The sequence below is a fragment of the Oncorhynchus nerka genome, unplaced genomic scaffold, assembly GCF_034236695.1.
Source record: "Oncorhynchus nerka isolate Pitt River unplaced genomic scaffold, Oner_Uvic_2.0 unplaced_scaffold_2831, whole genome shotgun sequence".
NCBI lineage: Eukaryota > Metazoa > Chordata > Actinopteri > Salmoniformes > Salmonidae > Oncorhynchus > Oncorhynchus nerka.
In genome coordinates this window covers 6,871-28,696 of record NW_027038469.1, presented here as the reverse complement: position 1 = coordinate 28,696, position 21,826 = coordinate 6,871, and the positions used below count along the sequence as shown (strand labels likewise).

At 45.2% G+C, this 21,826-nt stretch overlaps 1 protein-coding gene across 1 annotated transcript; it reads left to right on the top strand.

Moving 5' to 3' along the window:
- Positions 1-13,986: 13,986 nt before the first annotated feature.
- LOC135566969 (partitioning defective 3 homolog B-like) lies at positions 13,987-21,192 on the top strand. The gene is made up of 2 exons (XM_065014514.1): positions 13,987-14,111; positions 20,904-21,192. Exons 1-2 carry the CDS (start codon positions 14,092-14,094, stop codon positions 21,190-21,192), a joined length of 309 nt encoding a protein of 102 aa, XP_064870586.1. The 5' UTR covers positions 13,987-14,091.
- Positions 21,193-21,826: the final 634 nt, after the last annotated feature.

Sequence of the window (21,826 nt, the reverse complement as noted above, 5' to 3'; positions counted from 1 at the left end):
ACCCTGCCCCTCCCCTCTCCTCCCTCCCCATAGCCAGCCCTGCCCCTCACCCCTCTCCTCCCTCCCCATAGCCAGCCCTGCCCCTCTCCCCCTCTCCTCCTCCCCATAGCCAGCCCTGCCCCTCTCCTCCCTCCCCATAGCCAGCCCTGCCCCTCTCCCCTCTCCTCCTCCCCATAGCCAGCCCTGCCCCTCTCCCCTCTCCTCCCTCCCCCGGTACTGAACCAGATTAAAGACTGTTGTCACTGTACTCCCTTTTGGATAATGACCACTACTATTGGTTTTAATAATGCAGCCGCAGTATCAAACGGAATAATGATTGTAATATCTCAGAAGAACAAACAAGAACATTAAAGCTACAATCTGTGATCTGAATTAAATATGAACACATTTAGATCAAGGGTTCAGATGTTGAGTTATTACATATTTTAGTACCTTTACCTGGTTCTGTTATCTGTGGCCTGGTAATCACCTTTAACTGTCTCTGTTATCTGTGGCCTGGTAATCACCTTTAACTGTCTCTGTTATCTGTGGCCTGGTAATCACCTTTAACTGTCTCTGTTATCTGTGGCCTGGTAATCACCTTTAACTGTCTCTGTTATCTGTGGCCTGGTAATCACCTTTAACTGTCTCTGTTATCTGTGGCCTGGTAATCACCTTTAACTGTCTCTGTTATCTGTGGCCTGGTAATCACCTTTAACTGTCTCTGTTATATGTGGCCTGGTAATCCCCTTTAACTGGTTCTGTTAACTGTGGCCTGGTAATCACCTTTAACTGGTTCTGTTAACTGTCTCTGTTTTCTGTGGCCTGGTAATCACCTTGAACTGTCTGTTATCTGTGGCCTGGTAATCACCTTTAACTGTCTCTGTTATCTGTGGCCTGGTAATCACCTTTAACTGTCTCTGTTATCTGTGGCCTGGTAATCACCTATAACTGGTTCTGTTATCTGTGGCCTGGTAATTCCCTTTAACTGGTTCTGTTATCTGTGGCCTTGTAATTACCTTTAACTGGTTCTGATATTTGTGGCCTTGTAATCACCTTTAACTGGTTCTGTTATCTGTGGCCTGGTAATCACCTTTAACTGTCTCTGTTATCTGTGGCCTGGTAATCACCTTTAACTGGTTCTGTTATCTGTGGCATTGTAATTACCTTTAACTGGTTCTGTTATCTGTGGCCTGGTAATCACCTTTAACTGGTTCTGTTATCTGTGGCCTGGTAATCCCCTTTAACTGTCTCTGTTATCTGTGGCCTGGTAATCCCCTTTAACTGGTTCTGTTATCTGTGGCCTGGTAATCCCCTTTAACTGTCTCTGTTATCTGTGGCCTGGTAATCCCCTTTAACTGTCTCTGTTATCTGTGGCCTGGTAATCCCCTTTAACTGGTTCTGTTATCTGTGGCATTGTAATTACCTTTAACTGGTTCTGATATTTGTGGCCTTGTAATCACCTTTAACTGTCTCTGTTATCTGTGGCCTGGTAATCCCCTTTAACTGGTTCTGTTATCTGTGGCCTGGTAATCCCCTTTAACTGTCTCTGTTATCTGTGGCCTGGTAATCCCCTTTAACTGTCTCTGTTATCTGTGGCCTGGTAATCCCCTTTAACTGGTTCTGTTATCTGTGGCCTGGTAATTCGTTGGTCATGGGAGTCCAGTGTAATGCAGTTATGAACTGGTATTGTAGTGTAGCTGAATAATATACCTATACATCAGTAACTGGTCGTCCCTCCCTTCTAACCTTTATTTAACCAGGCAAGTCAGTTAAGAACTAATTCTTATTTAAAATGACGGCCTACCGGTGAACAGTGGGTTAACTGCCTTGTTCAGGGCCAGAAGAACAGGTGTTTTACCCTGTCAGCTCGGGGGATTAGATCCAGCAACCTCCAGCTCTAACCACCTGTCGTTCCTCCCTGACTGTGTATTTGGAATCATTTACTCAGACAGCGTCTGTCCAAAAAAATGTTCGCACGATTGATTTCTGTCAAAATATATGTTGCGTTCAACTCTTCTGCACCTATTCCAAATCTGTCCATTTATAATTCTATGTCATCAAAATAGTTCCTTCAAATCCAACACTCCTAAAGAACGATTCCTCAATGATGGTTAGTAAACGTACTGTATGTCCTCGTCTAAAGAAATGTTCTTACAGTCTCCTTCAAGATATAGATTTTTATTCAGGACGGTATTTGCTGAAGGAGCACTTCTTATTGACACGCTGCAGCTTCCCCATCTATTGATATATCCGATTAGAGAGCGGTGGCCACACACCATGGAGGGAAGGAGGGGGAGGGAGGGAGGGAGATAGAGAGAAGGGGAGGGAGGGAGGGAGAGATAGAGAGAAGTGGGGGGGAGGGGAGAGAGAGAGGGAGGGAGGGAGAGAGAGAGAGAAGTGGGGGGGAGGAGGGAAGGGAGAGAGAGAGAGAGAGAGAGAAGTGGGGGAGAGAGGGGGAGGGAGGGAGAGAGAGAGAGAGAAGAAGGGGAGGGAGGGGGAGGAGGAGAGAGAGAGAGAGAGAGGCAGAGAGAAGGGGAGGGAGGGAAGGAAAGAGATAAAGACAGAGAAATATAAACAGAGAGAGCGAGACAAAGACAGAAGGAGAGACCAAGAAGTGTGTGTGTGTGTGTGTGTGTGTGTGTGTGTGTGTGTGTGGAGATGCACTGTCAACTGTGAGACCTTATTAAAGACAGGTGTGTGCCTTTCCAAATCATGTCCAAACAATTGAATTTACCACAGGTGGACTGCAATCCAGTTGTAGAAACATCTCAAGGATGATCAATGGAAACAGGGTGAACCTGAGCTCAATTTCGAGTCTCATAGCAAAGGGTCTGAGTACTGATGTAAAAAAGGTATTTCAGTTTTTCATTGTAACAACATTTGATACAATTTCTCAAAACCTGGTTTTCTCTTTGTCATTATGGGGTATTGTGATGTCATTATGGGGTATTGTGATGTCATTATGGGGTATTGTGATGTCATTATGAGGTATTGTGTGTAGACAGAATCCTAACTTTAACCCCACTACAGTCAGAATAATGAGGACAGAATCCTAACTTTAACCCCACTACAGTCAGAATAATGAGGACAGAATCCTAACTTGATCCCCACTACAGTCAGAATAATGAGGACAGAATCCTAACTTGATCCCCACTACAGTCAGAATAATGAGGACAGAATCCTAACTTTAACCCCACTACAATCAGAATAATGAGGACAGAATCCTAACTTTAACCCCACTACAGTCAGAATAATGAGGACAGCATCCTAACTTTAACCCCACTGCAGGCAGAATAATGAGGACAGCATCCTAACTTTAACCCCACTACAGTCAGAATAATGAGGACAGAATCCTAACTTTAACCCCACTACAGTCAGAATAATGAGGACAGAATCCTAACTTTAACCCCACTACAGTCAGAATAATGAGGAAGCTTACATTTTAAGGTTAGTTTCATTGACGTCAAAACTTAACTGACATGAATGTCGAAGTTTCTGTGTGTCAACATGATGAACATCTTCATGGTGACGTTGGTCTGAACAGGAGGGGTTCGGGGGGGGCCCAACCAACCAACCACCAACCAACCAGGTGCTGATAACAACTTGAGCCAGGAAATAAAGTCAAACAAAGAACATTGTTTATTTCAATTCCGCGTTCTTCAATATCAGACAACATGAAAAGAGCTGGAGTGGTTCGTCTGTGGTAAGGAGATGAGAAGGGCTCTGAGATCTACTGTGAGGCTGAGAGGAGGATATATAGCCCTCTGTTTCATCTCTCTCTCTCTCTCTTCCTCCCAGCTGACACAACAACTTTCTGTCTGTTTGTTTTCCTCTGTGAACTGAGAGCCCTTTTTCCCCACCTCTGTTTCCGTGGAAATGACTTTGTGATCTTCTCCTCTGTGGTTTACCACTATGTTGTCAGACGTACCACCAGGTTGTTGTCCAGGCGTACCACCAGGTTGTTGTCCAGGCGTACCACCAGGTTGTTGTCCAGACGTACCACCAGGTTGTTGTCCAGGCGTACCACCAGGTTGTTGTCCAGACGTACCACCAGGTTGTTGTCCAGACGTACCACCAGGTTGTTGTCCAGGCACCACCAGGTTGTTGTCCAGGCGTACCACCAGGTTGTTGTCCAGACGTACCACCCAGGTTGTTGTCCAGGACGTACCACCAGGTTGTTGTCAGACGTACCACCAGGTTGTTGTCCAGGCGTGCCACCAGGTTGTTGTCCAGGCGTACCACCAGGTTGTTGTCAGGCGTACCACCAGGTTGTTGTCCAGACGTACCACCAGGTTGTTGTCCAGACGTACCACCAGGTTGTTGTCCAGGCGTACCACCAGGTTGTTGTCAGAGCGTACCCCACCAGGTTGTTGTCCAGAGCGTACCGCAGGTTGTTGTCCAGGCGTACCACCAGGTTGTTGTCCAGACGTACCACCAGGTTGTTGTCCAGGCGTGCCACCAGGTTGTTGTCAGACGCGTGCCACCAGGTTGTTGTGAGGTGGATCTTGTTACCACTACGTTGTCCAGACGTACCACCAGGTTGTTGTGAGGTGGATCTTGTTACCACTATGTTGTCCAGGCGTACCACCAGGTTGTTGTGAGGTGGATCTTGTTACCACTATGTTGTCCAGGCGTACCACCAGGTTGTTGTGAGGTGGATCTTGTTACCACTACGTTGTCCAGACGTACCACCAGGTTGTTGTGAGGTGGATCTTGTTACCACTACGTTGTCCAGACGTACCACCAGGTTGTTGTGAGGTGGATCTTGTTACCACTACGTTGTCCAGGCGTGCCACCAGGTTGTTTGTGAGGTGGATCTTGTTACCACTACGTTGTCCAGACGTACCACCAGGTTGTTGTGAGGTGGATCTTGTTACCACTACGTTGTCCAGACGTACCACCAGGTTGTTGTGAGGTGGATCTTGTTACCACTACGTTGTCCAGACGTACCACCAGGTTGTTGTGAGGTGGATCTTGTTACCACTACGTTGTCCAGGCGTACCACCAGGTTGTTGTGAGGTGGATCTTGTTACCACTACGTTGTCCAGACGGGCCACCAGGTTGTTGTGAGGTGGATCTTGTTACCACTACGTTGTCCAGGCGTGCCACCAGAAGTTGTTGTGAGGTGGATCTTGTTACCACTACGTTGTCCAGGCGTACCACCAGGTTGTTGTGAGGTGGATCTTGTTACCACTCACGTTGTCCAGGCGTACCACCAGGTTGTTGTGAGGTGGATCTTGTTACCACTATGTTGTCCAGACGTACCACCAGGTTGTTGTGAGGTGGATCTTGTTACCACTATGTTGTCCCGTACCACCAGGTTGTTGTGAGGTGGATCTTGTTACCACTATGTTGTCCAGGCGTACCACCAGGTTGTTGTGAGGTGGATCTTGTTACCACTACAGACGTACCACCAGGTTGTTGTGAGGTGGATCTTGTTACCACTATGTTGTCCAGGCGTACCACCAGGTTGTTGTGAGGTGGATCTTGTTACCACTATGTTGTCCAGACGTACCACCAGGTTGTTGGGAGGTGGATCTTGTTACCACTATGGATTTGCCCCCAGACGTACCACCAGGTTGTTGTGAGGTGGATCTTGTTACCACTATGTTGTCCAGGCGTACCACCAGGTTGTTGTGAGGTGGATCTGGCATCGCAGAATGATTCATTATAGACTCATGTCAAATAAAACATTGATAAAGAAACCTGGCTAGTTTCATAGTAGCCTCCAGGGCTCATAGTAGCCTCAGGGCTCATAGTAGCCTCAGGGCTCATAGTAGCCTCAGGGCTCATAATAGTAGCCTCAGGGCCTCATAATAGTAGCCTCAGGGCTCATAGTAGCCTCAGGGCTCATAATAGTAGCCTCCAGGGCTCATAATAGTCACCAGCCTCAGGACTCATAGTAGCCTCAGGGCTCATAGTAGCCTCAGGGCTCATAATAGCCTCAGGGCTCATAGTAGCCTCAGGGCTCATAATAGTAGCCTCAGGGCTCATAATAGTAGCCTCAGGGCTCCAGAGTAGCCTCACCACTACTTCCTGTCCCACCAGACTGTATCAAGGTGAATAGTCACCACTACTTCCTGCCCCCAGACTGTATCAAGGTGAATAGTCACCACTACTTCCTGCCCCCAGACTGTGTCAAGGTGAATAGTCACCACTACTTCCTGCCCCCAGACTGTGTCAAGGTGAATAGTCACCACTACTTCCTGCCCCACCAGACTGTATCAAGGTGAATAGTCACCACTACTTCCTGCCCCCAGACTGTATCAAGGTGAATAGTCACCACTACTTCCTGCCCCCAGACTGTATCAAGGTGAATAGTCACCACTACTTCCCTGCCCCCAGACTGTGTCAAGGTGAATAGTCACCACTACTTCCTGTCCCACCAGACTGTGTCATTGTATCACCAGGTGAATAGTCACCACTACTTCCTGTCCCACCAGACTGTGTCAAGGTGAATAGTCACCACTACTTCCTGTCCCACCAGACTGTGTCATTGTATCAAGGTGAATAGTCACCACTACTTCCTGCCCCCCACCAGACTGTATCAAGGTGAATAGTCACCACTACTTCCTGTCCCACCAGACTGTATCAAGGTGAATAGTCACCACTACTTCCTGCCCCCACCAGACTGTATCAAGGTGAATAGTCACCACTACTTCCTGCCCCACCAGACTGTGTCAAGGTGAATAGTCACCACTACTTCCTGCCCCCACCAGACTGTATCAAGGTGAATAGTCACCACTACTTCCTGCCCCACCAGACTGTGTCAAGGTGAATAGTCACCACTACTTCCTGCCCCACCAGACTGTATCAAGGTGAATAGTCACCACTACTTCCTGCCCCCACCAGACTGTATCAAGGTGAATAGTCACCACTATTTCCTGTCCCACCAGACTGTATCCAAGGTGAATAGTCACCACTACTTCCTGTCCCACCAGACTGTATCAAGGTGAATAGTCACCACTACTTCCCTGTCCCACCAGACTGTATCAAGGTGAATAGTCACCACTACTTCCTGTCCCACCAGACTGTATCAAGGTGAATAGTCACCACTACTTCCTGCCCCCACCAGACTGTATCAAGGTGAATAGTCACCACTACTTCCTGCCCCACCAGACTGTGTCAAGGTGAATAGTCACCACTACTTCCTGTCCCACCAGACTGTCAAGGTGAATAGTCACCACTACTTCCTGTCCCACCAGACTGTGTCAAGGTGAATAGTCACCACTACTTCCTGTCCCACCAGACTGTGTCAAGGTGAATAGTCACCACTACTTCCTGTCCCACCAGACTGTGTCAAGGTGAATAGTGCCACTACTTCCTGTCCCACCAGACTGTGTCATTGTATCAAGGTGAATAGTCACCACTACTTCCTGTCCCACCAGACTGTGTCATTGTATCAAGGTGAATAGTCACCACTACTTCCTGTCCCACCAGACTGTGTCAAGGTGAATAGTCACCACTACTTCCTGTCCCACCAGACTGTGTCATTGTATCAAGGTGAATAGTCACCACTACTTCCTGCCCCCACCAGACTGTATCAAGGTGAATAGTCACCACTACTTCCTGTCCCACCAGACTGTGTCAAGGTGAATAGTCACCACTACTTCCTGTCCCACCAGACTGTGTCAAGGTGAATAGTCACCACTACTTCCTGCCCCACCAGACTGTATCTGTGTCAAGGTGAATAGTCACCACTACTTCCCTGTCCCACCAGACTGTGTCAAGGTGAATAGTCACCACTACTTCCTGCCCCACCAGACTGTATCACTAGCCCCACCAGTGAGGAATAGTCACCACTACTTCCTGTCCCACCAGACTGTATCAAGGTGAATAGTCACCACTACTTCCTGTCCCACCAGACTGTATCAAGGTGAATAGTCACCACTACTTCCTGTCCCACCAGACTGTATCAAGGTGAATAGTCACCACTACTTCCTGCCCCACCAGACTGTATCAAGGTGAATAGTCACCACTACTTCCTGTCCCACCAGACTGTGTCAAGGTGAATAGTCACCACTACTTCCTGTCCACCAGACTGTATCAAGGTGAATAGTCACCACTACTTCCTGTCCCACCAGACTGTATCAAGGTGAATTGTCACCACTACTTCCTGCTGTAGAACACATCACTACATACATTGGAGTTAAAACTACTTTTAATAATTGCATTCAAAAGTGTAAATTGTAAACCTAAAGCATTTTGCTTAAATAATTCCCTATTTCTTCTCAAATAAAAGTTGAAATTGAAAAACTATATATGTTTATGTCTCCACACCTTGTAATTGGATTTGCCCATTGCAGAACCAACGCTCAGTGTGCACGTTTACTGGCCAGTAGAAAGGTGTAGAACGCTCAGTGTGCACGTTAGAACTGGCCAGCAGAAATGGTATAGAACGCTCAGTGTGCACGTTTACTGGCCAGTAGAAAAGTGTAGAACGCTCAGTGTGCACGTTTACTGGCCAGTAGAAAGGTATAGAACGCTCAGTGTGCACGTTTACTGGACAGTAGAAAGGTGTAGAACGCTCAGTGTGCACGTTTACTGGCGCAGTGCACGTGCCGCAGAAAGGTATAGAACGCTCAGTGTGTGCACGTTTACTGGCCAGTAGAAAGTAGAACGCTCAGTGTGCACGTTTACTGGCCAGTAGAAAGGTATAGAACGCTCAGTGTGCACGTTTACTGGCCAGTAGAAAGGTATAGAACGCTCAGTGTGCACGTTTACTGGCCAGTAGAAAGGTGTAGAACGCTCAGTGTGCACGTTTACTGGCCAGTAGAAGTAGAACGCTCAGTGTGCACGTTTACTGGCCAGTAGAAAGGTATAGAACGCTCAGTGTGCACGTTTACTGGCCAGTAGAAAGGTGTAGAACGCTCAGTGTGCACGTTTACTGGCCAGTAGAAAGGTATAGAACGCTCAGTGTGCACGTTTACTGGCCAGTAGAAAGGTATAGAACGCTCAGTGTGCACGTTTACTGGCCAGTAGAAAGGTATAGAACGCTCAGTGTGCACGTTTACTGGCCAGTAGAAAGGTATAGAACGCTCAGTGTGCACGTTTACTGGCCAGTAGAAGGTATAGAACGCTCAGTGTGCACGTTTACTGGCCAGTAGAAAGGTGTAGAACGCTCAGTGGCCACGTTTTGGCCAGTAGAGAAGGTGTAGAACGCTCAGTGTGCACTTTTTACTGGCCAGTAGAAAGGTGTAGAACGCTTCAGTGTGCACGTTAACTGGCCAGTAGAAATATAGAACGCTCAGTGTGCACGTTTACTGGCCAGTAGAAACATGAGTGATCTTCAACATTGAAAAGTTATCTTGGCAAGAGGCCAAGTACTAGAGCTCTGGGATGCCAATCATTTTCTTTATTTTCTCAATAAAAATAGTAAACTTAAGTTTACAAAATAACATCGATTCTGCAATATTGAAAATCCAATAACAATATTTAGAAGACATGAGGAATCTTTTAAGAAAAGTTTTTCAAGATTGTCGTCGTGTTTCATCATTTTCATCTCTCCTTTTTGAACCGGCAATGGCCCGTCACGTCATCAAGTGTCATCGAGGGAGTTGTATTACGCTGGCCCTGGGTTGAACTGGCAATGGCCCGTCACGTCATCAAGTGTCATGGAGGGAGTTGTATTACGCTGGCCCTGGTTGAACCGGGCAATGGCCCGTCACGTCATCAAGTGTCATGGAGGGAGTTGTATTACGCTGGTTCGGGGTTGAACCGGGCAATGGCCCGTCACGTCATCAAGTGTCATGGAGGGAGTTGTATTACGCTGGCCCTGAGTTGAACCGGCAATGGCCCGCCACGTCATCAAGTGTCATGGAGGGAGTTGTATTACGCTGGCCCGGGTTGAACCGGCAATGGGCGTCACGTCATCAAGTGTCATCGAGGGAGTTGTATTACGCTGGCCCCGGTTGAACCGGCAATGGCCCGCCACGTCATCAAGTGTCATGGAGGAGTTGTATTACGCTGGCCCCGGGTTGAACCGGGCAATGGCCCGTCACGTCATCAAGTGTCATGGAGAGTTGTATTACGCTGGCCCCGGTTGAACCGGGCAATGGCTCGTCACGTCATCAAGTGTCATGGAGGGAGTTGTATTACGCTGGCCCCTGGTTGAACCGGGCAATGGGCGTCACGCCATCAAGTGTCATTGAGGAGTTGTATTACGCTGGCCGGGTTGAACCGGGCAATGGGCGTCACGTCATCAAGTGTCATGGAGGGAGTTGAGTACGCTGGCCCCGGGTTGAACCGGGCAATGGCCCGTCCGTCATCAAGTGTCATGAGGGAGTTGTATTACGCTGGCCCGGGTTGAACTGCAATGGCCCGCCACGTCATCAAGTGTCATGGAGGGAGTTGTATTACGCTGGCCCAGGCTGAACCGGGCAATGGCCCGTCACGTCATCAAGTGTCATGGAGGAGTTGTATTACGCTGGCCCCGGGTTGAACCGGGCAATGGCCCGTCACGTCATCAAGTGTCATGGAGGAGTTGTATTACGCTGGCCCGGTTGAACCGGCAATGGGCGTCACGTCATCAAGTGTCATTGAGGGAGTTGTGATTACGCTGGCCCCGGTTGAACCGGCAATGTCACATCATCAAGTGTCATGGAGGGAGTTGTATTACGCTGGCCCGGGTTGAACCGGGCAATGGCCCGTCCGTCATCAAGTGTCATTGAGGAGTTGTATTACGCTGGCCCCTGGTTGAACCGGGCAATGGCCCATCACGTCATCAAGTGTCATTGAGGAGTTGTACGCTGGCCCCGGTTGAACCGGGCAATGGCCCGCCACGTCATCAGTGTCATTGAGGGAGTTGTATTCACGCTGGCCCCGGGTTGAACCGCAATGGCCCGCCACGTCATCAAGTGTCATCGAGGGAGTTGTATTACGCTGGCCCCGGGCTGAACGGGCAATGGCCCGGCCACGTCATCAAGTGTCATCGAGGGAGTTGTATTACGCTGGCCCAGGTTGAACCGGGCAATGGCCCGCCACGTCATCAAGTGTCATCGAGGGAGTTGTACGCTGGCCCAGGTTGAACCGGGCAATGGCCCGTCACGCTATCAAGTGTCATTGAGGGAGTTGTATTACGCTGGCCCCGGGTTGAACCGGCAATGGCCCGTCACGCCATCAATGTCATGGAGGGAGTTGCATACGCTTGGCCTCGGGTTGAACCGGGCAATGGCCCGTCACATCATCAAGTGTCATTGAGGGAGTTGTATTTACGCTGGCCCTGGGGTTGAACCGGGCAATGGCCCGCCACGTCATCAGTGTCATGGAGGGAGTTGTATTACGCTGGCCCGGGTTGAACCGGCAATGGCCCGTCACGTCATCAAGTGTCATTGAGGGGAGTTGTATTACGCTGGTCTCGGTTGAACCGGGCAATGGCCCGTCACGTCATCAAGTGTCATGGAGGGAGTTGTATTACGCTGGCCCCGGGTTGAACCGGGCAATGGCCCGCCACGTCATCAAGTGTCATTGAGGGGAGTTGTATTACGCTGGCCCGGGTTGAACCGGCAATGGCCCGTCACGTCATCAAGTGTCATGGAGGGAGTTGTATTACGCTGGCCCCGGGTTGAACCGGCAATGGCCGTCACGTCATCAAGTGTCATTGAGGGAGTTGTATTACGCTGGCCCCGGGTTGAACCGGCAATGGCCCGTCACGTCATCAAGTGTCATGGAGGGAGTTGTATTACGCTGGCCCCGGTTGAACCGGCAATGGCCCGCCACGTCATCAAGTGTCATTGAGGGAGTTGTATTACGCTGGCCCCGGTTGAACCGGCAATGGCCCGTCACGTCATCAAGTGTCATTGAGGGAGTTGTATTACGCTGGCCCGGGTTGAACGGCAATGGCCCGCCACGTCATCAAGTGTCATGGAGGAGTTGTATTACGCTGGCCCCGGTTGAACCGGGCAATGGCCCGTCACGTCATCAAGTGTCATTGAGGGAGTTGTATTACGCTGGCCCCGGTTGAACCGGCAATGGCCCGTCACGTCATCAAGTGTCATTGCGGGGGGAGTTGTATTACGCTGGCCCTCGGGGTTGAACCGGGCAATGGCCCGTCACGTCATCAAGTGTCATGGAGGGAGTTGTATTACGCTGGCCCCGGTTGAACCGGGCAATGGCCCGCCACATCATCAAGTGTCATTGAGAGTTGTATTACGCTGGCCCCGGTTGAACCGGGCAATGGCCCGCCACGTCATCAAGTGTCATGGAGGGAGTTGTATTACGCTGGCCCCGGGTTGAACCGGCAATGGCCCGTCACGTCATCAAGAAGTGTCATGGAGGAGTTGTATTACGCTGGCCCCGGGTTGAACCGGGCAATGGCCCGTCACGTCATCAAGTGATAGACCAGCTTCAAGATTGTTTTAATCACGCAGACTGGGAGATGTTCCGGGTCGGCCTCTTCAACATATACACTGACTCAGTGGGTTCATCAGGAAGAATGAATAGAGGATGTTGTTCCCACTGTGATGACTACAACTTATTCAACTCCATATTAATGCCCATGATTTTGGAATGAGATTGTTCGCAGCAGGTGTCCACATACTTCTGGTCATGTAGTGTATATTTATATTCCGATATTCCTTTTTTTTTTTCAATTCACTTTAAGGGGTTTTATTGGCATGGAAACATATGTTTACAAGTGAAGTAGATAATAAACAAAAGTGAAATTAACTCTCCACTCTGTGTTACTATTGTTTGACAGAGTGGCAGGGCTCCTCTCCACTCTGCTAGACCCCACTAGGACGCATGACGAATGGCCCTGATGTGAACACAGAGAGAGATGGAGAGGAAGAGAGACCCCACTAGGACGCATGACGAATGGCCCTGATGTGAACACAGAGAGAGATGGAGAGGAAGAGAGACCCCACTAGGACGCATGACGAATGGCCCTGATGTGAACACAGAGAGAGATGGAGAGGAAGAGAGACCCCACTAGGACGCATGACGAATGGCCCTGATGTGAACACAGAGAGATGGAGAGGAAAGAAGAGAGAGAGATGAGTAGAGAGAGAGAGAGAGAAAGAGAGGGAGTAGAACACAGAGAGAGAGAGAGAGAGAGGAGTACAGAGAGAGAGGGGAGTAGAGAGAGAGAGAGAGAGGAGTAGAGAGAGAGGAGTAGAGCGAGAGAGAGAGAGAGAGAGGAGTAGAGAGAGAGAGAGAGAGAAAGAGAGTAGAGAGAGAGAAAGAGAGGAGTAGAGAGAGAGAGAGATTGGAGACGGGGTGAAAGAGAGAAAGAGAGGAGTAGAGAGAGGATTGGAGACGGGGTGAAAGAGAGATGGCAGAGGAGAGGGGAGAGAGTCCATGAGTCCGTCTGTGAACCGGAAATGATACATGCTAACAGAACATAGCTTCCGACACCCTGTCACAGTGTTTCAAAGGGCCTGAGGCCTTACATAGAATAAGAATGTGTGGACTGGTGTGTGCTCATATCCTGTGTTTTGGCTCATTTGTTAGCCTATATTTAGCTTTATCTTTAAGGATATTTAAACCGGATATTGATCGTTCTTCCTTCTCCCCTTTCCCCCCTCTCCCCTCTGTCTCTCTCTCTCTCTCTCTCTCTCCTCTTTCTCTCCCCCTCTCTCTCTCTCCTCTTTCTCTCTCCCCTCTCCCTCTCCTCTCTCCTCTCTCTCTCTCTCTCTCTCTCCTCTCTCTCTCTCTCTCTCTCCTCTTTCTCCCCCTCCCCTCCTCTCTCTCTCCTCTTTCTCTCCCCTCTACCCTCTCTCTCTCTCTCTCTCTCTCTCTCTCTCTCCTCTTCTCTCTCCTATCCTCTTCTCTCTCCTCTCCTTTTCGTATCGATCTCTCCTCCTCTCTCTCCCTCTCTCTCTCTTTCTCTCCCCCTCTCCCCCTCTCTCTCTCTCTCTCTCTCCCTCTTCTCTCCCATCCCTCTCTCTCTCTCTCCTTTTCGTATCTATCTCTCCTCTCTCCCCTCTCTCTCTCTCTCCTCTTTCTCCTCCTCTCCCCTCCTCTCTCTCTCTCTCTCTCTCCCTCTTCTCTCCTCTCTCTCGCTCTCTCAGATTTGGAAAGAAGAAAGATGCGAAGGTAAAGAAAGCAGAAGCCAAATCCACGCTACAGAGACAGAAGTCCGAGGTTCTGAGTGAAGAGGAGCTGGAGAGGATGAAAGAGGAGAGAGAAAGGTGAGATGGTTTTATACTGTACATCATCTGAACGGAACGTTTCTTGTAGCAGCTGGTTTTATACAACCTAAAAGAAGCATTATAGAATCATCGGCACCACTGGTCAGTTGTTGTGCTTTTTGGCAACATGTCTTTTGTGATGTCACCACAATGTTTCCACTAGACTGTTCCCACCAACCTAATGAAGCATTCTGGGAACCTTTTAAAGAACAGGCAAAATGTTTTTCTGGGAACCTTTTAAAGAACAGGCAAAATGTGTTTTGGGAACCTTTTAAAGAACAGACAGAATGTGTTCTGGGAACCTTTTAAAGAACAGACAAAATGTGTTCTGGGAACCTTTTAAAGAACAGGCAAAATGTGTTCTGGGAACCTTTTAAAGAACAGGCAAAATGTGTTCTGGGAACCTTTTAAAGAACAGACTAAATGTTTTTCTGGGAACCTTTTAAAGAACAGGCAAAAAGTGTTCTGGGAACGTTCTTGCAACGTCAGGTGAATGTTTTATACAAACGTATAATCATCAGAATTACTGTACAGTTGTTGTTTCTTGAAAACATTTGCCGCAACCTTACAGATGTTCAGGGAACTTGCACAGAACCAGTTTTAGTTTGCTGGGAAAACATTGTGTTATTACGTTACCTGTAAACTAAATGATAACTTTGGGTGATGGTTATTATTTATTACAGGGTGGTGGTTATTATTTATTACAGGGTGGTGGTTATTACAGGGTGGTGGTTATTATTTATTACGGGTGGTGGTTATTACAGGGTGGTGGTTATTATTTATTACAGGGTGGTGGTTATTATTTATTACAGGGTGGTGGTTATTATTTATTACAGGGTGATGGTTATTATTTATTACAGGGTGGTGGTTATTATTTATTACAGGGTGGTGGTTATTATTTATTACAGGGTGGTGGTTATTATTTATTACAGGGTGGTGGTTATTATTTATTACAGGGTGGTGGTTATTATTTATTACAGGGTGGTGGTTATTATTTATTACAGGGTTATTATTACAGGGTGATGGTTATTATTTATTACAGGGTGGTGGTTATTATTTATTACAGGGTGGTGGTTATTATTTATTACAGGGTGGTTATTATTTATTACAGGGTGGTGGTTATTATTTATTACAGGGTGGTGGTTATTATTTATTACAGGGTGGTGGTTATTATTTATTACAGGGTGGTGGTTATTATTTATTACAGTTATTATGTATTACAGGGTGGTGGTTATTACAGGGTGGTGGTTATTATTTATTACAGGGTGGTGGTTATTATTTATTACAGGGTGGTGGTTATTATTTATTACAGGGTGGTGGTTATTATTTATTACAGTTATTATTTATTGGTGGTTATTATTTATTACAGGGTGGTGGTTATTATTACAGGGTATTACAGGGTGATGGTTATTATTTATTACAGGGTGATGGTTATTATTTATTACAGGGTGGTGGTTATTATTTATTACAGGGTGGTTATTTATTATTTATTACAGGGTGGTGGTTATTATTTATTACAGGGTGGTTATTATTTATTACAGTGGTGGTTATTATTTATTACAGGGTGGTGGTTATTATTTATTACAGTATTATTATTTATTGGTGGTTATTATTTATTACAGGGTGGTTATTATTTATTACAGGGTGATGGTTATTATTTATTACAGGGTGGTGGTTATTATTATTTATTACAGGGTGGTGGTTATTATTTATTACAGGGTGGTGGTTATTATTTATTACAGGGTGGTGGTTATTATTTATTACAGGGTGGTGGTTATTATTTATTACAGGGTGGTGGTTATTATTTATTACAGGGTGGTGGTTATTATTTTATTACAGTGGTGGTTATTATTTATTACAGGGTGGTGGTTATTATTTATTACAGGGTGGTGGTTATTATTTATTACAGGGTGATGGTATTTATTACAGGGTGGTGGTTATTATTTATTACAGGGTGGTGGTTATTATTTATTACAGGGTGGTGGTTATTATTTATTACAGGGTGGTGGTTATTATTTATTACAGGGTGGTGGTTATTACAGGGTGATGGTTATTATTTATTACAGGGTGGTGGTTATTATTTATTACAGGGTGGTGGTTATTATTTATTACAGGGTGGTGGTTATTATTTATTACAGTGGTGGTTATTATTTATTACAGGGTGGTGGTTATTATTTATTACAGGGTGGTTTATTACAGGGTGGTGGTTATTATTTATTACAGGGTGGTGGTTATTATTTATTACAGGGTGGTGGTTAGGGTATTTATTACAGGGTGGTGGTTATTATTTATTACAGGATTGGTGGTTATTATTTATTACAGGGTGGTGGTTATTATTTATTACAGGGTGGTGGTTATTATTTATTACAGGGTGGTGGTTATTACAGTGGTGGTTATTATTTATTACAGGGTGTGGTTATTATTTATTACAGGGTGGTGGTTATTATTTATTACAGGGTGGTGGTTATTATTTATTACAGGGTGGTGGTTATTATTTATTACAGGGTGGTGGTTATTATTTATTACAGGGTGGTGGTTATTATTTATTTACAGGGTGGTGGTTATTATTTATTACAGGGTGGTGGTTATTATTTATTACAGGGTGGTGGTTATTATTTATTACAGGGTGGTGGTTATTATTTATTACAGGGTGGTTATTATTTATTACAGGGTGGTGGTTATTATTTATTACAGGGTGGTGGTTATTATTTATTACAGGGTGGTGGTTATTATTTATTACAGGGGTGGTTATTATTTATTACGGGGTGGTGGTTATTATTTACAGGGTGGTGGTTATTATTTATTACAGGGTGGTGGTTATTATTTATTACAGGGTGGTGGTTATTTATTATTACAGGGTGGTGGTTATTATTTATTACAGGGTGGTGGTTATTATTTATTACAGGGTGGTGATGGTGGTTATTATTTATTACAGGGTGGTGGTTATTATTTTAGACATTGGTGGTTATTATTTATTATTACAGGGTGGTGGTTATTATTTATTACAGGGTGGTGGTTATTACAGGGTGGTGGTTATTATTTATTACAGGGTTGTGGTTATTATTTATTACAGGGTGGTGATTATTATTTATTACAGGGTGGTGGTTATTATTTATTACAGGGTGATGGTTATTATTTATTACAGGGTGGTGGTTATTATTTATTACAGGGTGGTGGTTATTATTTATTACAGAGGTGGTGGTTATTATTTATTACAGGGTGGTGGTTATTATTTATTATTTATTACAGGGTGGTGGTTATTATTTATTACAGGGTGGTGGTTATTATTTATTACAGGGTGGTGGTTATTATTTATTACAGGGTGGTGGTTATTATTTATTACAGGGTGGTGGTTTATTTATTATTATTTATTACAGGGTGGTGGTTATTATTTATTACAGGGTGGTGTATTATTATTTATTACAGGGTGGTGATGGTTATTATTTATTTACAGGGTGGTGGTTATTATTTATTACAGGGTGATGGTTATTATTTATTACAGGGTGGTGGTTATTATTTATTACAGGGTGATGGTTATTATTTATTACAGGGTGATGGTTATTATTAGGGTGGTTTATTACAGGGTGGTGGTTATTATTTATTACAGGGTGGTGGTTATTATTTATTACAGGGTGGTTATTATTTATTACAGGGTGGTGGTTATTATTTATTACAGGGTGGTGGTTATTATTTATTACAGGGTGGTGGTTATTATTTATTACAGGGTGGTGGTTATTATTTATTACAGGGTGATGGTTATTATTTATTACAGGGTGGTGGTTATTATTTATTACAGGGTGATGGTTATTATTTATTACAGGGTGATGGTTATTATTTATTACAGGGTGATGGTTATTATTTATTACAGGGTGGTGGTTATTACAGGGTGGTGGTTATTATTTATTACAGGGTGGTGGTTATTACAGGGTGGTGGTTTTATTACAGGGTGGTGGTTATTATTTTATTACAGGGTGGTGGTTATTATTTATTACAGGGTGGTGGTTATTATTTATTACAGGGTGGTGGTTATTATTTATTACAGGTGGTGGTTATTATTTATTACAGGGTGGTGGTTATTATTTATTACAGGGTGGTTTATTACAGGGTGGTGGTTATTATTTATTACAGGGTGGTGGTTATTACAGGGTGGTGGTTATTATTTATTACAGGGTGGTGGTTATTATTTATTTTATTATTACAGGGTGGTGGTTATTATTTATTACAGGGTGGTGGTTATTATTTATTACAGGGTGGTGGTTATTATTTATTACAGGGTGGTGGTTATTATTTATTACAGGGTGGTGGTTATTATTTATTACAGGGTGGTGGTTATTATTTATTACAGGGTGGTGGTTATTATTTATTACAGGGTGGTGGTTATTACAGGGTGGTGGTTATTATTTATTACAGGGTGGTGGTTATTATTTATTACAGGGTGGTGGTTATTATTTATTACAGGGTGGTGGTTATTACAGGGTGGTGGTTATTATTTATTACAGGGTGGTGGTTATTATTTATTACAGGGTGGTTATTATTTATTACAGGGTGGTGGTTATTATTTATTACAGGGTGGTGGTTATTATTTATTACAGGGTGGTTATTATTTATTACAGGGTGGTGGTTATTACAGGGTGGTTTATTATTTAGGGGTGGTGGTTATTATTTATTACAGGGTGGTGGTTATTATTTATTACAGGGTGGTGGTTATTATTTATTACAGGGTGGTGGTTATTATTTATTACAGGGTGGTGGTTATTATTTATTACAGGGTGATGGTTATTATTTATTACAGGGTGGTGGTTATTATTTATTACAGGGTGGTGGTTATTATTTATTACAGGGTGGTGGTTATTATTTATTACAGGGTGGTGGTTATTATTTATTACAGGGTGGTGGTTATTATTTATTACAGGGTGGTGGTTATTATTTATTACAGGGTGGTGGTTATTATTTATTACAGGGTGGTGGTTATTATTTATTACAGGGTGGTGGTTATTATTTATTACAGGGTGGTGGTTATTACAGGGTGGTGGTTATTATTTATTACAGGGTGGTGGTTATTACAGGGTGATGGTTATTATTTATTACAGGGTGGTGGTTATTATTTATTACAGGGTGGTGGTTATTATTTATTACAGGGTGGTGGTTATTATTTATTACAGGGTGGTGGTTATTATTTATTACAGGGTGGTTATTATTTATTACAGGGTGGTTATTATTTATTACAGGGTGGTTATTATTTATTACAGGGTGGTTATTATTTATTACAGGGTGATGGTTATTATTTATTACAGGGTGGTTATTATTTATTACAGGGTGGTGGTTATTACAGGGTGGTGGTTATTATTTATTACAGGGTGGTTATTATTTATTACAGGGTGGTGGTTATTATTTATTACAGGGTGGTTATTATTTATTACAGGGTGGTGGTTATTATTTATTACAGGGTGGTTATTATTTATTACAGGGTGGTGGTTATTACAGGGTGGTGGTTATTATTTATTACAGGGTGGTGGTTATTATTTATTACAGGGTGGTGGTTATTACAGGGTGGTGGTTATTATTTATTACAGGGTGGTGGTTATTATTTATTGTAGTACAGGTCCTCCTGTTGATTCAGATCTGTCCCAGAGGTTAGTACAGGTGTGTACTGTAGGTAACTCCTCCTGTTGATCCAGATGTGTCCCAGAGGTTAGTACAGGTGTGTACTGTAGGTAACTCCTCCTGTTGATCCAGATGTGTCCCAGAGGTTAGTACAGGTGTGTACTGTAGGTAACTCCTCCTGTTGATTCAGATCTGTCCCAGAGGTTAGTACAGGTGTGTACTGTAGGTAACTCCTCCTGTTGATCCAGATGTGTCCCAGAGGTTAGTACAGGTGTGTACTGTAGGTAACTCCTCCTGTTGATCCAGATGTGTCCCAGAGGTTAGTACAGGTGTGTACTGTAGGTAACTCCTCCTGTTGATCCAGATCTGTCCCAGAGAGGTTAGTACAGGTGTGTACTGTAGGTAACTCCTCCTGTTGATCCAGATGTGTCCCAGAGGTTAGTACAGGTGTGTACTGTAGGTAACTCCTCCTGTTGATCCAGATCTGTCCCAGAGGTTAGTACAGGTGTGTACATATCTGTCCCAGAGGTTAGTACAGGTGTGTACTGTAGGTAACTCCTCCTGTTGATCCAGATCTGTCCCAGAGGTTAATACAGGTGTGTACATATCTGTCCCAGAGGTTAGTACAGGTGTGTACATATCTGTCCCAGAGGTTAGTACAGGTGTGTACTGTAGGTAACTCCTCCTGTTGATCCAGATCTGTCCCAGAGGTTAATACAGGTGTGTACAGATCTGTCCCAGAGGTTAGTACAGGTGTGTACTGTAGGTAACTCCTCCTGTTGATCCAGATCTGTCCCAGAGGTTAGTACAGGTGTGTACTGTAGGTAACTCCTCCTGTTGATTCAGATCTATCCCAGAGGTTAGTACAGGTGTGTACTGTAGGTAACTCCTCCTGTTGATTCAGATCTGTCCCAGAGGTTAGTACAGGTGTGTACATATCTGTCCCAGAGGTTAGTACAGGTGTGTACTGTAGGTAACTCCTCCTGTTGATTCAGATCTGTCCCAGAGGTTAGTACAGGTGTGTACTGTAGGTAACTCCTCCTGTTGATTCATATCTGTCCCAGAGGTTAGTACAGGTGTGTACATATCTGTCCCAGAGGTTAGTACAGGTGTGTACATATCTGTCCCAGAGGTTAGTACAGGTGTGTACTGTAGGTAACTCCTCCTGTTGATTCATATCTGTTCCAGGATCGAGGCGAAGCACGCGGAGCTGAGGGAGCGTCAGGCCAGAGAAAAAGGACCTGATGTTGAGGATGATTACATGGACCCCAACTACGCACGCATCAACAACTTCAGAGACAACTCCTCCCCGCGTCACTCCCCCTACAGCAGAACCCGCACCCCATCTCCCCAACGCCCGCCACCCCACGGCCTCGGCCCCTCCCACGGCAACGAGCCATCCAATAAGGACCCCCTGGACGGGCTGTACGCCAAGGTCAACAAGCAGAGACAAGCCCCGCCCATGGCCGACAGGTGAGACAGGATCCCGGCTGCTGTAGTATATTTGACATAATCAACCTTTCCTCTTAGCCTGGGTGCCTGTTCTCTTACCAAAACAAAATCCTCTAGTGACTTGACAGACTGATCATCTAACTTAAGCAGCTAGCTAGGCATGCAACAGTTGGTCGCAAAATGACATGAAAATGCAAGGATATAGGATGACCCTGAGACTGATACAGGGATCTAGGATGACCCTGAGACTGATACAGGGATATAGGATGACCCTGAGACTGATACAGGGATCTAGGATGACCCTGAGACTGATACAGGTATATAGATTACCCTGAGACTGATACAGGGATCTAGGATGACCCTGAGACTGATACAGGGATCTAGGATGACCCTGAGACTGATACAGGGATCTAGGATGACCCTGAGAGTGATACAGGGATATAGATGACCCTGAGACTGATACAGGGATATAGGATGACCCTGAGGCTGATACAGGTATATAGATGACCCTGAGACTGATACAGGGATCTAGGATGACCCTGAGGCTGATACAGGGGTTTAGGATGACCCTGAGGCTGATACAGGGATATAGGATGACCCTGAGACTGATACAGGGTATAGGATGACCCTGAGACTGATACAGGGATATAGATGACCCT